General features: G+C 38.4%; 1 protein-coding gene across 1 annotated transcript in view; it reads right to left on the reverse strand.

Moving 5' to 3' along the window:
* Positions 1-13,048, reverse strand: part of LOC107724417 (eyes absent homolog 1-like) — a 43,843-nt gene extending 30,795 nt beyond the window's left edge. Inside the window, exons 1-6 of the mRNA XM_016533343.1 lie at positions 12,776-13,048; positions 6,598-6,725; positions 6,032-6,097; positions 4,960-5,037; positions 2,016-2,082; positions 1,152-1,255 (exon numbers count right to left, since the gene is read on the reverse strand). Of these exons, the coding sequence (XP_016388829.1) occupies positions 1,152-1,255; positions 2,016-2,082; positions 4,960-5,037; positions 6,032-6,097; positions 6,598-6,721 (439 nt within the window). The 5' untranslated portion in view covers positions 6,722-6,725; positions 12,776-13,048. The remainder of the gene's footprint in view (positions 1-1,151; positions 1,256-2,015; positions 2,083-4,959; positions 5,038-6,031; positions 6,098-6,597; positions 6,726-12,775) is intronic.
* Between the last annotated feature and the right edge of the window lie 2,711 nt (positions 13,049-15,759).

Raw genomic sequence — 15,759 nt, forward strand, 5'->3', positions numbered from 1 at the left:
CAAACAGGTGTGAAACTGGAAAATTAATTCCTAATTTATATTTGGATGTACTGAGTAAAATCAAGACGCCATCAAGAAGTCTTATAATTCGTTGGAATAGAGCGATTCAAATCTCTGCTAAATGAAAGAAAATGATCTCTTGATTAATTTGAGCTCATGATAGATAGATAGATAGATAGATAGATAGATAGATAGATCAACATATTAGTATTTTTTTTACAATTTCTATATAATTGAACAAAGCCTGATCACTACTCCGAATTTTGATATGAAATAACATCAGTTAACATTCTCATATTCTCTCACTATTTTGTTAAATTTATAACCTGACAATCTGTGATGACATTTTAAGCCAGGAAAGTCCTTCTGCGTTACATTTCTGGATCATGATCAGAGAAAGCAAGTGCTGTTCCATTAGACATGAAAAAGCAGGGTAAAAATTTTAATTTAATTGTATTCCCTCTGACAGCTGGGTGCAGGCTCGTTCTACTAGGGTTATGGGACAGCAGTTGGTATCATATAGATGGGGGGGGTCTACATTTGGCTACCATGTTGAGTCCAGACCTGCCTAATCGATGAGGCACCGTGAGGAAGCCAATAGAGACAGACTGGCCTGGTTAATGGTCATCTGTCATCTGCTCTTGCAGTTAGTGGCTAATGTGTTTATTGCTGCGTTGGCCTTGAAAAGAAGTCTGAAGGCACCTCAGTTTCTGGCTTACAACAAACTCAATGCAGTGTCATTGTGAGATGACAGCAAAAGAGATAATTCACTAAAAGGACAAAATTCATAGCAAAATCTTAAAATGAAACAAAATATCCTACTGTGATTAGCATATGAGTTTGTACTGTATCATCTGGAGGCTAAACTAGGTCCTTTAGGTGTAAAAATGGACTAAAATTACTAAAATTTGGCATCAGACACCATTGAACAGACTGGATGCATACTTTGTGTTCTATACTTTCATGACATTTAGTTTCATTGGACTTGAACGGCGTGAACAGGCCTTTAAACTTCTGCAGAAGCAGAAAGTTTCTACTTATGAGGCATGGAAAAGAAGCTTCAACAGACCACATGTGTCATATTATCAGCGTTCAAAAATGTGGAGATGTTTCTACTGTCACACATTATTTGGAGATTAGAGAGCTCAAACCAGTGCTAACTGTTGGAGGCTCGAAGGAAAACACTAGAGGAAGAAAGATGGGAGAAAAAGGACGGCAGAAAAAAACTGTTGGTTTTGGAGTTGGGGCAATGTCTCTGAAAAGGGATAAAAAAACACTGGGTGGCAGAGAGTTTGCCTGATGCACGTTTAATTCCCAGTACGCAAGTGTGACTTCCATGAACTGACCTCAAAGACGAGAGTCACGGGTGTTCCTTCTAAAGCAAACATACTTAAGAACGTACATGGTCGAGCTCAAAGGAGAAAAAGGCTGGTCTTAAAGAGGAAAAGGGGATTTTTTCCATCTGTGTTGGTTCTCTTCAGGCCTAATTCAAAAAAGACTGTGTCTGACTACAACCCAATACAACCATCAGCTCGGGGATGTTATGAATTGGTCCGTGTCTGCCATTAATTGTGTCCTCTTTTGAAGGGGGCCTGAGAGGAATCACGGCTCTATTTTGTCACCCCACCGGGAAGAGCAGAAGAGGAAAAGAGTAGAGGGTGATCCTTTGTAAGAGAAAGGGAGACATGTATTTTTATCCAAAAGCCCATATCGTAAAATTTGCTCAAAGACAAATTCTCTGTGATTCTGCTACTTAATCATAAATATTTGGCCAAGCTGTGAAACGGAGAAAAATCTAGCCATTAAGCAGCTGATATACATTGCGAAAGAAAAATAAATCACGAGGGTAATTTTTGCAAGATAATAATTACAACAGATTTTGGAGTGCGCAAGCTGCAGACATCAATGAAAACAATACAGCCGGAGAGTCCAGAATCTGGCAGAAGGATCGAATTAAAGGCCCAAATGAAGTTGGATGCTGCTTATTTTTTAAAGAAAAATAAAAGAAGCCTTACTTGGAAGGGTAAATCTGGGGAGAGAACTGGTGAGTTTGTCTTGGGCTGAAGCCACTGGTTCCAATGGCTGTGGAGAGTTAAAAAGAAAAGAGGCAAGCACATATTCAAACATTAAAAAATAAGGTAAATATTATTCTTTGCCAACAGAACTTCTGGAATCCAAGGTTTTGATTAGATTGAATCAGGCCCAATGCAGGTTTGCGATTTGCTTCCACTCAAACAAACATGTGAACTCTCGGGAGCTTATTCAAGATTGTTCTACCTAAACAACATTATCTGTGTGCATATTTTCGCAAAGGTTTCATAACGTTCAAACCCTTGGAAAAACATTTCTAGCTTGAGTTGGGCTCTCACGAAACAGTAATTACATTGCATTACACTATTTATTTCACTAACCTTATTTTAGGTTGAAAAATTAAGAGCAATAACGAAGGAAAATAATCAGGTAATATGGGAGCGTTTTCTGCTGACTATACATAAAAACCTACACAGGATGGAAAGGCCTAGTGTCCACAAACACACACACACACACACACACGGAGCTGGGAATGATGTATGGTCGCGCACACTGGAGGGTTTAAAGTGGACGGTACAATGAGAAATCAGCGGGCCTGATTACAGGTAAGTAGTACACATAAGGAGCCTTCATTAGACACATACCGGCCCTGTGCTTGGAAAAACATTTCTAGCTTGAGTTGGGCTCTCACAGTGTGTAGACGAGGAACTGAAATCTTTATGTCTCCCTACTCTGTCGAACTAGCAAAAAATTAGTAACTGTCTGAGGGAGACACTGAGTCTGCAAATGCAAAACAAAAGGTCAGCAGAGTCCCAAGTTTCGATTGAAGGTGGGAAAGGAGCTACTAAGGGCTGAGGTAAGCGTTAGCCTAATCTTAGTGATCAGCACATTGTTAGCTACGTTTCGGAATTAATCTTAAAGCTACATGCTAAGTATGAGACAAAACGCTACAAATGCTAAATGCTAAAGTTAATCTGCATCTCATTTGATGACTTTCAATTCAATTAAATGCATATAAAAACATATTGGCCATAATCTCCAAAAATAAGGAAATATCTGAAAAGTAAGAGACATATTACAAAACCCACTCATGAATATTAATTAGGTAACGTTTGTCCAGTAGACATAATTTATTTATGAAATGTAGTTAAGCAAAATGAATCTTATAAAATTATTATTTGCCAGAAATGTTTTTACAACCTGATCTCATAAAAATATGTACCTCTGTGCACTTTTTCCTGCAACACCGTTTTTACGTACCTTACTGCACGTTTCGCCCGCAGTTTCAAAGAGAAATGTCCACTGAGTGGCGTTAAAACACTGGTTCAATTCGTAAACCCTGGCACATTTTTATCACGTTAAAATAGGTACGTATTGCTGTGTTTTTATTATGTTGCTTCTGGTACGTATTGCGGCGGTTCAGAATTCAAATATCCGGGGACTGTCGCTAAAAGTTAATGCTCTATTGTGTTGGAAATATGCCCTACACCAAACCCAACCCTAAACCTACCCGATAGTGTTAACAAATGCAAAACTGATATAAAAACACATTTGTTGATGCAACCGTACCATTTGAACTTCCTTAAATGCAGACTTGAACTGCTTTGTCGAACCGTGGTTCCACGGGATTCGAACCGGAGATCCTCGCCTCTCAAGTACGTCTCCGTACTTTGCAATAAAAATTACTATAAAATTATTTTATATATTTTATATAATAATAAAATAATATACTTATTATACTTATTATTATTACTATTATTAAAACGGTTTATTATTATTATTACTATTAATATAATACAATGTAATATTATTAGTTGGAATTTTTATTTATATTATTATTTGTATTTATATTTAATACTATACTAAAATGAATAATATTGTTCAATACAATATAATATGATATGATATGATATGATATGATATAATATAATATGATACCTATGTATTAAATAATAGTTTTTAAAAATAATAACTATTACTAATAATATTACTAGGCTTACTAACTTACTATTGCTGTTTATAGACTGCTAAATATAAGCCTCATCCTTTGTGAATTACCATTTGTAGGGTTTGGCTGTCTTTTCTTTAGGGTGGAGGTATTACAAATATTGCGATTCTCTTGCCTTGTGTGTATAATTGGCTGTGACATCTAAAGTAAGGGTTAGTTAAGGAGCTCTTGCTCTATGTAACTGTATTCTTTGCGTCCTGAAACCGGGGCCTTTTCCCCACACTTCAGCACCTGGTCTGGACAAACACTGAACCTCTGCACTACTGCATCCCCTGAGTATAAAACAGTCTCAAATGACTTCAGTTCATTCATATTGTGAGAGACAAAAGTCCGAGCCATGATTTATATGAGTCTAACATAAAGGTATCAAGTACTTAGTCAAATAGGTAGGGAAATAAGACAAATTAGCAGGAATGTAATACTCCATGAAGAGTTCTCGCATTTGCTTAGTAAGTAAAGTGAGGAGTCTATAACATGGAATGGACCTACCTAAATTTGTATGCTTAAATTTGAAAATAGACAACGTTTTCGACACAATGCAAGCGAGCTGGTTTTGTGGCTCCAAAATGTCTTAGAAATGGAGTACAAATAGGCATTTAATACCACTTTAGGTCTCTGGTCTTATCAAACTCTATTATTTGGGTGTAAAGTTTTGTGTTTTAGAAAGGCATTTCACAATTTACAAGTCATGCATCTAAAACCTAAAGGGTGTGCAGGCCACCAGAATGGGGTGTCACTCGATTAGGACCGAGAAGGGGGCTGGGAGGGTCCTAACTCAACGCCTGTTGGCATGGGAACTGAGACAGAGCCTCACACTACTAGAGTTCCAGCCACAGGGCCACTTCCTGGTCCTCCGATTATCAGTACCTCATCATCTCCCTCCAGTCAGCTCTACAGCTTTGAGTGTGTGCGTGTCGTACCTGATCCTGAGAAGCTGTCTAGAGAGCCGTCTGCTACAGAGGTGGCGATTTCACTGCTGCTCATTGGCTCTGTTTTAACTGCAAGCAGAAGGAAAGCAGAGCATTTGTGACGCTGTACTAGTAAAGCCGGGTGTCAGTCACACTACAGGCAAATGCCTTTCTGCTTGTAAAATCAACAGACTTAATCTTAAAGTAATGCACGGATTTAAAGCATAGCCGAAAGGGTTTTATGTAGCATCAAGGGAAAACAGGCAAAAAAGGTGGAATTTAATGGCAGGAGTAAACTGTGGAATGCATGGACGTGCAGCATAATTGATATGTCAAGGCAATGCATGGTGTATAAAATGTGCTTGACCCAACCGCTCCGAACTACAATGAGGGCAACCGGGAGACGATTTCACAGCGTTTAGACAGGCCCGGATCTTTGAAATGAATCCATCTCTGTCTCAGGAGGGGGTGGGGTGGAGGTTTGCATTTATGAAAACAAAATTCACAATGTGGGTACGGAGTCATGCCCACTGAAATCCCTCATGGATGAGGTAGCCATCAGCTTGTCATGTCGAACATGTTGCAGCTATGCTCTCCCTCAAAGGAACACATGTCGATGGGGAGCGGTTTGAATACGTCCCAACGCTCCCCCCACCCCTCCTTCTCGAAGGGATACGGGAAAATAGTGGCACGGCACATGCAGAAACTAGTGCAGTCAAGTCTTATCACATACCACACATAACCATAAAACCGTCCTGCAGAACATCAAATAAAAAGCTAAACGCACATTACACGTGCCCACAGCTTTACCATTCATTGACGGTCTGGAATCATAGCCAAAAAGTCTCAAACCATGCTTTCAACAGATTCACCATAACACAACACAGAATGCCAAACAAGTGTCCAAATGAAAGGCACAATAGTTGAAGAGATGTGAGCACATCAAATTGGCTTTTCACATTTGTGAATATAATCAGATGGAATTGTTAGGATTGCCTCAGGCTGAAATGACTATATAACGTGTGTCATTTCACATATGACGCCAAGTATTGTCCTTTCATTGTTTCGCCAGAACTGCACAAACCTGCAGCGGACTGTGAACTAGAACTTAACAACCAGTCAGCTGTGGTAAGCATAGTGATGTTATCACCTATAGGGAGAAAGAACGGGACAGGACACATGACAATCTGCACTGTGACAGGTTGGAGCTTATCACTACAGAAATGGAAGAAAACCACAGTCAAGATTACATAATGTAAACTACTTCAGAGATGATTCAAATTCTTATGGGCTGTAACATTATCCGTGAAAACACACGCATTAAGTCATTTTTAAAATGTATTCATGTAGCGATAAAGTGCACTGATGCAAAAATGATGCATAAATGTATAATTAAAATATTGTAGCAACAAAATTGAGGTCAGGGAAACAGATACTCCAAATTCATGTATATTTAAATTTTATTTTATAAAAAAAAGTTGACTTGATTACAATAGCCAAAATGAAGTATATGAATACCCATGATATGACAAGCACATCACACGATGTTTAACACGTATTCAACTTTTCATAAGTTAACAGCACATAAATGGGAATTATTAATATTCAGTAATTAAGGTATACGGCCCGCCAGAGGCTGAGGAGACGTACCTTCAGTGCCATTTGGTGTCATGGAATTGTTATTTATATGTGAGTTGTCGATGTTGGGACCGTTTGGGGACTCACTGCTTCCACTTACTCGGCTGTGTGGACTAGCTAGATCCTGCATTTCCATAGACCTGAGAGGAAGAGACACACAGACGGTCACATGATATTGAATGACATGCACACACATTCAAACTAACACGTACTTCAAGATCTGAAATGTGAGTGATCGTTCAAAATAAATATTAATTACATTAACAATCAACAATAAAAAATTATTACAATTTGTATGTGTATTATAACAGATGTATATTTAAAACCCCAATATTGACATTTTTCTGTAGCTTAAATAGAATTTTAGATACATGTAATACCTATCCATTAACTTTACAAACAGCATAAAATTACAGAATAACAGCAAAACCATAATAACAATAATAATTTCTTAATTTTATATTGTTATTATTATTTAAAAACAACATTAATTAACTAAAAGTATTTAAATAATTGATTCAAAATGTGGCTTTCTCAAAACCAAACAACAAATAAGAACATTCCAGCAGCTCTCCAGAGAAATCCGCTTAACAAGGGCATACCCTTGAGGCACATCAAATGACATTTGACACAAATTTAACAATTAATGAGACATCTGATGATTGATTGACTTTCTCATATTAACCATTAAAAATTAACCACCACTAGCCCCGCAGAGCACGCTGCAATTTTCATACGTTCATTTCCCCCAGCGGTCTCTGATCTGAAGCAGCAATAGCCGGGGCTGTGTGAGAGAGAGATGTGTGATTGCGAGGCCTCAAACCTCAACGAGAGCGACTGAAGAGTTCACTAAAGCATGCTGTTTGCTCTGGCGAGCGTCTTAATTGTTTCTTTGTTTATGTACCGAGGGCCACGCCACTGAAAACATTATTCTGCTGGCTCCATCGCACACTCGCGGGATTTTATTATGCATAGCAAATGGAAGGTCAGGCCAGTGGGCGTCTGCGGTCGGATGTATGTTACGGGTGTTTGTATGTGATGTGAACGCGGCCGCAAAACTAAAACAAACATCAGTCTCCAGAAAAGCATTATTGCGCTAATTGCGCCAAAAACACGATGCCTTGCGTGCCGCTCTGCCAGAATCAATTAGGAATGGTCGTGTCACTGCTATCAACAAACATTTGGATTTTTATGAATAACAAAGAGGAGGAAATAAGAAACGTTTTATCAGCGTGGATTATCATACCTCTTTTTAGCCGTCGTTCTTGATCAGCTATAAAATATCCGTTACAGATGGTCGCAGTTAAAATGGGAAAAATAATCCATGCCATAGAGATGTTAAAACTCGACTTGCTTTTCAAACAACGTCTGTTTCCGACACAAAGCATATATGTCAAATATTTTCCTTCTCTAAAACCTCTAACTCTCTCTGTCTTGATTCTTTCACACTTCCAGCAGTTTACAAAAATGTCCAGACACCTTCTCAAGAAGTCCTAAGCGTTTCAGAACTCAACTTTGCTAAACAAGTGGCTGCTTTTCAGTGATGCTGCTGGCAAATCAGTTCTCTTTTACCTGAAGCTGGACGGACATCAAGCATCTATGTCAAATAGTGTTTTTTCCCTCTCTTTCTTTCTTTGTTTCTTTCTCCCTATCCCTTTTTCCACCTGCCAGGACCCTAAAAACAATATCACTCCTTGTTATTTCAGCTCGATGTCTCTGTGAAGAGCCATCCGTGACACAATAGACGTTGTCTGAGAAAACATTTTTGTTATTCTCACGCAGAATGGGAAGAGAGGAGTCGGTGGAACAGAGAGGCACATTGTCTATAGGCTCAACCCCTCCACCGTTGTTTCCTCCTTCCAGGTCTTCCCTCCTCCCTGCCGAATGATGGTAAGGTGATTCATCATTGGTCTACGACAGCTGCAAACTGGATTAGTCCTCCCCCAATCAACATGCAAAGCGGCTTAGCCAAGGTAAGCAGGAAAGGGAGGGGTGGGAGAGAGATGGGACTTTGTTGAACAGAAGCTAGTCAAGCATGACACCTCTAGCATCTTTCATCTGCAATTGACACTATCTGAAATTTATCTACAATCCCTCTCCAGGTGCACTGACAGTTCCTAATGATGGTCAGGGGGATGATTGGGATTTTGCCTGAGGGTTTTGGGGGATAAATAGATAGTACTAGGTGCATCTTCTGTGATAAGTCAGAGTTGAACGTTTTGGATGTATCTTGTATAATAAGTCGGAGTTGAACGTATTGTGTTGAACGTATCTTGTACTGTTGGAGTGTAACCTATAGGGCCACATATGTTTTCTATGATACTTCAAATGCTGCTATTACTCTTTTTAGTTGACAATTACGTTCTGCCGTCCACCTCTCCGCTAATACCTGCGGCACTATTACCCAATATCAGACCGGATTCTCCTTCAATCTTCTTTCTCTTGACCCCGTCTAGTCACATTAACACAGTTTTGCACTCTAAAGTCGTTCCTTACATCATCCGAAGCTTGGGAACAATGCTTTGACTTTCTATAAAAAGTCCAACACAAGCTGTTTCACTGCAAGAAATGGGAGATGAAGAAGGAGGGACTCTGTACAGAGAAATAAAGACCTTGCTTCGGCCTGCATTCAGCACCCTGAGCTTACGAGGCATTATGCATGCCGTCTCACGGCAAAGCCCCTCTTCCAGCAGGTGATTTTCACCAGGTGAACGGGGAAGGGAGGGGCCCTTGTGCTGTACTGCTAAATATTTATTGTTTAAACAAAAAAAGGAGTGCATTCAGCATCTTTGATGTACGCTTGAATTCAACCTTTGAAGCTCTCGGGAACAAAGACCTGCGTTGGAAGTGTCATCAAGAAAGCCAAACATGCTTCACTCACGACTGTTTGCACGGCTTTTTGTCTCGCTTTGCTTATTTCAAGCGCTGTGTTTCCATCGGCAAACACTGCCGGGCTTTTAACATTGATGATTATAGAGTACGCGGGCTGTCTGAGCCGCTCCGATACGGATGAGATTCACCTGAATACTTCAATTCTGATGTAATAACAAGCAAGACTGAAATATTTGGTGGTATTTATTATACTGTGGATTTTTTTTGTCAATTATGTGAGGTGTACATTTACATTCTGGGGATTGTAAGCAAATTATATTTTTCAAAATCAAAAAATGTATAATGAAACCTTAGCGTTTATTCGCTTTCCAGCCATGGTTTACAAGATTGTAATTTTATAGGGCAAGACATGCATGTCTCTTTTTGAATTTCATAGATTATGCAAAACATGTGTTGTGGGTTACTAGTTTTGAAAAACAACGCTTTAATCAAAATAACTTTAAAACAACTAATCCCAATTTAAGCTGGTCAGCTGAATCCACATGGTGGCCCAGGAAAAATAAATCCACTTGCAAAGAATGTCGATGTAGACAACAATTGAAGACAGATGTGACTAGTATTAGACACAGTTTACAAAATGCTACACTTCACTGGACTCTATGAGCATAGAGCAAAGAAATGTGTACCACCAACAAAACACTGATTACATAAAAAAATTTTTTTTTCCCTGTAACTGAATTATGGATATAAAATTATGAATGTACTAAAATACTAATATATTATTATAAAATGTTTTTAAATACTGATACATGAGGCCCATAAATATATATATCAGTTATCAAATCAAAGGAGGACACATAATAAAGTGGAAACACACACTTGGACACATACCCATAAAAATCAGTTTGGTTTTTAATTTCTAATTAATTAAACAGACAATTTAAACTTTAAACATTTTGTGTAATTATAATCTTAATTCCGAACACGCGCTGTAGGCAATTTGTCTCTTCCATTTTGTTCAATCTGACATGGAGCTCAAGCGACGGACAGCGCAGCTACATTAAATCTGTTAATTCTGATCTCTTCAAGCTGCTAAATTATTTCCAGAAGTCCATCCGCTTTGAGTGTCCATCAGAGAAGATTTAAGGTACACATCTGATCAAATTCGCCCCACCGCAGTGTCACAGAAAAGAAAAGGAAAAAAAAGCGATCACACTGCAAACACGTAAATTGTTATTTTAAATAAAAAATTACATTTTAATGCATTTTTTTTCTCTGCCTTTCATTTCACATAGCAAAAACACTGCTTTGCAAGTTAATTTAAATTTAAAAAGAAAACAAAATAAAACAGATTTTTATTGTTAGTCATTTGCATTTAATTTATTTTTCCTCTATTTTCTTTTATTCACTGTACCAAAATGTGCATCTACATAAACATACTAAAAGCACAAAAAAAAAGACACTCAGGTTTAGCTCATCCTCTGCTCCTATGCTTAAGTAAACAAACTCCTTGATTACATGTAAACAAACACAAAGGAATTGTGGATGTAGAAGAGCCGTGATCAATTGAGCTTCTCAGCCTTATTTCCTGCTCCCTGAGCGACGTTTTCCTGAGACCAACAGTGGCATGTTAACAAAATAACACTCTACTGTATTTAGTAAACAACTAATCGCCACAAACCGTTTCCGCTGTCTCTGTCTCATAAACAGTGGAGCGCAGCAGTTTCAATTAACCCTGTGTCTTTCACCGTGCACCGTTTCCAGCTCGGCCGCACACATACGGAAAGCATTGGGCCTTCGGCAAACAACGGCACATCGTGGGGCTAAACGCACGGGGGCTTATCGGAGAGAGCTTAATGCAGTCGAACTTATGCCTTATTAAAACAAATACAGTATGTAAACAGTCCAAATCAAGCAGCCCATTATGAGGTAATTAGATAAGCGGGGTTATTGTGCGAAAGCAACACAGAGAGGGCAGCTGGAGGCAACACTGTATTAACACACTCTGGAAAAAACAACGCGAGCCGGGAAACAGCTGCCGTGGGATGACATTTCAATTATTTTTAAAGCATATTTAAAAAGCAATTTCCAGTGTTCTTTACTAAATTACTGCACAAAAGTCAAAACTACAAGATGGAAGTGAGAAGAATATTATCAGTTTTTTATAAGTCCTGCATAATTACGCATTTAACTGGACAACACAAAATGCTAAATTCTCATTTCTCTTTATCCTCGGATAGAAAACAACTCTTTCAAAAATGTACGGGTGTCTTGGTTTTGGTGGCCGCCTGCCGATGTCTTGCAAGACACCAATCTGCCTGTCTGTCTACCCTAAAGCATTCCGGCCTGCAGCAGATGGCATTGGATGTCAACTGCTAAAACTGAACTGGTTTTGTTTATTCTGCCAGCTGAATAGAATCTTGGGTTTTACTTGCTGGATGGAAAATAGAAACTTATTATCTTGGACTCAAAATGGGGTCATTATTTACAATGCAGTCTCTCATTTCAGTGCCTTGTACACCTGTTTTAAAGTATCAAAAAAGATAGTCTTCACCTGAGGGCTGAGGAGACGCAAAAAGGTGAATTTGAAACGGCTGAAGGTGTGAATCAGGTGCGTGAGCTCTCAGGTGAAAGAGAGAGTCACTGGGGATTTAAATTTGAGTGGCAAACAGTGACATGATGCTTTTATTGTGGTCTTAAAGTCTTAAAACTCTTTAAGCTGTTGCTGTATTTTTTAAGGAACTATTTGTTCAAATAGACTGTGTGTATTTAATTAACGTGAACTCAAAACACTATACAAAATGTAACTTTTTAAAAAAAAAGGTGAAATAATTTATACGTATAAATAGAAATTAGCTTTTTATGAACTTTAATATGTTTTGAAAATAATCTGTTAAAATATGCTACAGCAATATTAATATTTGTACCTATTGCAAACTGCGTTACTGATATAAGTGTAAAACCAATAGTTTTATTTTTTTATATTTTAGTATTTTATTAAATATATTAAAGTAAAATGAAACTACTGAGGATTTAACAGTACATTAAGTGTAGAGTTTGAAAAAATAAATAAATAAAATTTGTTGAGAGATAACTTATTTGCTGGAATAATTTGTTGCCGGTTTTAAAGGACTACAATTTCGTCATTAAGAAAACTGACTGGCGAACATAAAAATATCAGATGGCGTTTTCAAAAACATTTGAATTTAATCTAGATCTTGATTATGTGAAGTTAGAAGACACAGCTGCAAATAACCCATGTAACTCTAAAAAATACATAAAAAGTTCAACACAGGATGTGTAAAATAATAAAAGTAGAAGTAAAGACTGCTAAAAGATAACCAAAAATAGTACTCACTACAATTATGGTAGAATCCTTGCACTTTTTCTTTTATTCCTCCTTTTTTGCAATCTTCCGTTGAGTGTCTGTCCGTTCCAGAACAAAAGAAGAACTTAAAAAAAAAAAAAGAAAATAAACTTCTCTTAGAGTTGACTTTAAACGCGCAGATTAGCGATAAAAGACAACTTTTTTCTTTTTCATTTTAAGGGTGAAAAGTCATGGAGCCCCGTACTAGATCTCAAGAGACAGACTCCGAGCAAGAACGAGAGTTGTCCGATTACTGCTGCAGGCAGTGACTAGCTAGTGTCTGAGGAAGAGAAAAAAAAAAGAGTGAAAGAGAGAGAGCCGGTTGAGAGAGACAGAGAGGGAGAGAGCGAGAGAGAGGGAGGGAGATGCAGTTTGAAAGCGCAGAAAGTTGCTCGCTTCTCTCTCTCACAGGAAGACTTTAGTTTGGAGGAGGCACTGGGGAGTTTTCTTCACACCAGTCCTCCATATGTCATTCACTCACAGCTTTAAGCAATATAGCCTTCCTCTAGATTGTATCAGTGATCCTAAGACAACGAAACGGCAGATCCTGCATGCATCTCTGCTAGTCTGCTGGATCCTGTGGCTCTGCACACACACAGCCCCAGGGCACAACTTTTTTTCTCTTTCAATTTCTCTCTCTCTCTCCAGTGTATTTTTATTTTCTTCTTCCCACAAACCGGTTCTTTTTTTTTTTTTGTGGCTGATTCTCTCTGGTTTGCCCCTGACAAAAGGATCCTAGTAGGCATGCATTAAGTAAATATAGTTTGTAAATGATGGAGTTTTTGGAGCAAACTGGCTCGTCCGATCAGCATTATAGTGGAAGCCCTCCATCAACAAGTAGACTGTTCACTGTTGTTTGCAAGGTAATGACTGTCGTCTGTCTGCTCCAGCTTATTATTTCATTTGTTTCCAAAGTTTACCTTCACTGCTCCCTGACAATGGAATACTAACAAATGCAATCTATTACATAAAGAAATGCATTCCTTTTGTGAATGTGTTGTGAATCTCAATATAACATTTATGCATATATAAATGTACATTTAAATGAAGCTAATGAACATACAGTATATAGACATTTATTAAAATATAATATGCAATTTCATTCAATTTTAATTTTTTTTATCTAGCTAGATAGATATGAAAATATATATTTTATATGTGTACCAATATATACAGTGGGTACGGAAAGTATTCAGACCCCCTTAAATTTTTCACTCTTTGTTATATTGCAGCCATTTGCTAAAATCATTTAAGTAAATTTTTTTTCCTCATTAATGTACACACAGCACCCCATATTGACAGAAAAACACAGAATTGTTGACATCTTTGCAGATTTATTAAAAAAGAAAAACTGAAAAATGCTCAGTATTTAGTAGAAGCACCCATTTGATCTAATACAGCCATGAGTCTTTTTGGGAAAAATGCAACAAGTTTTTCACACCTGGAATTGGGGATCCTCTGCCATTCCTCCTTGCAAATCCTCTCCAGTTCTGTCAGGTTGGACGGTAAACGTTGGTGGACAGCCATTTTTAGGTCTCTCCAGAGATGCTCAATTGGGTTTAAGTCAGGGATCTGGCTGGGCCATTCAAGAACAGTCACAGAGTTGTTGTGAAGCCACTCCTTCGTTATTTTAGCTGTGTGCTTAGGGTCATTGTCTTGTTGGAAGGTAAACCTTAGTTCCAGTCTGAGGTCCTGAGCACTCTGGAGAAGGTTTTCGCCCAGGATATCCCTGTACTTGGCCGCATTCATCTTTCCCTCGATTGCAACCAGTCGTCCTGTCCCTGCAGCTGAAAAACACCCCCACAGCATGATGCTGCCACCACCATGCTTCACTGTTGGGACTGTATTGGACAGGTGATGAGCAGTGCCTGGTTTTCTCCACACATACCTCTTAGAATTAAGGCCAAAAAGTTCTATCTTGGTCTCATCAGACCAGAGAATCTTATTTCTCACCATCTTGGAGTCCTTCAGGTGTTTTTTAGCAAACTCCATGCGGGTTTTCATGTGTCTTGCACTGAGGAGAGGCTTCCGTCGGGCCACTCTGCCATAAAGCCCTGACTGGTGGAGGGCTGCAGTGATGGTTGACTTTCTACAACTTTCTCCCATCTCCTGGCTGCATCTCTGGAGCTCAGCCACAGTGATCTTTGGGTTCTTCTTTATCTCTCTCACCAAGGCTCTTCTCCCCCGATAGCTCAGTTTGGCCGGATGGCCAGCTCTAGGAAGGGTTCTGGTTGTCCCAAACGTCTTCCATTTAAGGATTATGGAGGCCACTGTGCTCTTAGGAACCTTAAGTGCAGCAGAAATTTTTTTGTAACCTTGGTCAGATCTGTGCCTTGCCACAATTCTGTCTCTGAGCTCTTCAGGCAGTTCCTTTGACCTCATGATTCTCATTTGCTCTGACATGCACTGTGAGCTGTAAGGTCTTATATGGACAGGTGTGTGGCTTTCCTAATCAGGTCCAATCAGTATAATCAAACACAGTTGGACTCAAATGAAGGTGTAGAACCATCTCAAGGATGATCAGAAGAAATGGACAGCACGTGAGTTAAATATATGAGTGTCACAGCAAAGGGTCTGAATAGTTAGGACCATGTGATATTTCAGTTTTTCTTTTTTAATAAATCTGCAAAAATGTCAACAATTCTGTGTTTTTCTGTCAATATAGGGTGCTGTGTGTACATTAATGAGGAAAAAAAATTAACTTAAATGATTTTAGCAAATGGCTGCAATATAACAAAGAGTGAAAAATTTAAGGGGGTCTGAATACTTTCCGTACCCACTGTATGTGTAGCATGTTTCTATCTATCTATCTATCTATCTATCTACCCATCTATCTATCTATCAATTGAAACACAATTGTGTTTATAATGTTACATTTTATGCACATAGCTTAGTTACATTAAAATTATAATGATCTTAATTTTAATATAACTAAGCTATGTGCATAAAATGTATATAAAATAAAAAAATATACA

The sequence above is a fragment of the Sinocyclocheilus rhinocerous genome, unplaced genomic scaffold (assembly GCF_001515625.1).
Source record: "Sinocyclocheilus rhinocerous isolate Xijiao unplaced genomic scaffold, SAMN03320098_v1.1 scaffold1176, whole genome shotgun sequence".
Classification (NCBI taxonomy): domain Eukaryota; kingdom Metazoa; phylum Chordata; class Actinopteri; order Cypriniformes; family Cyprinidae; genus Sinocyclocheilus; species Sinocyclocheilus rhinocerous.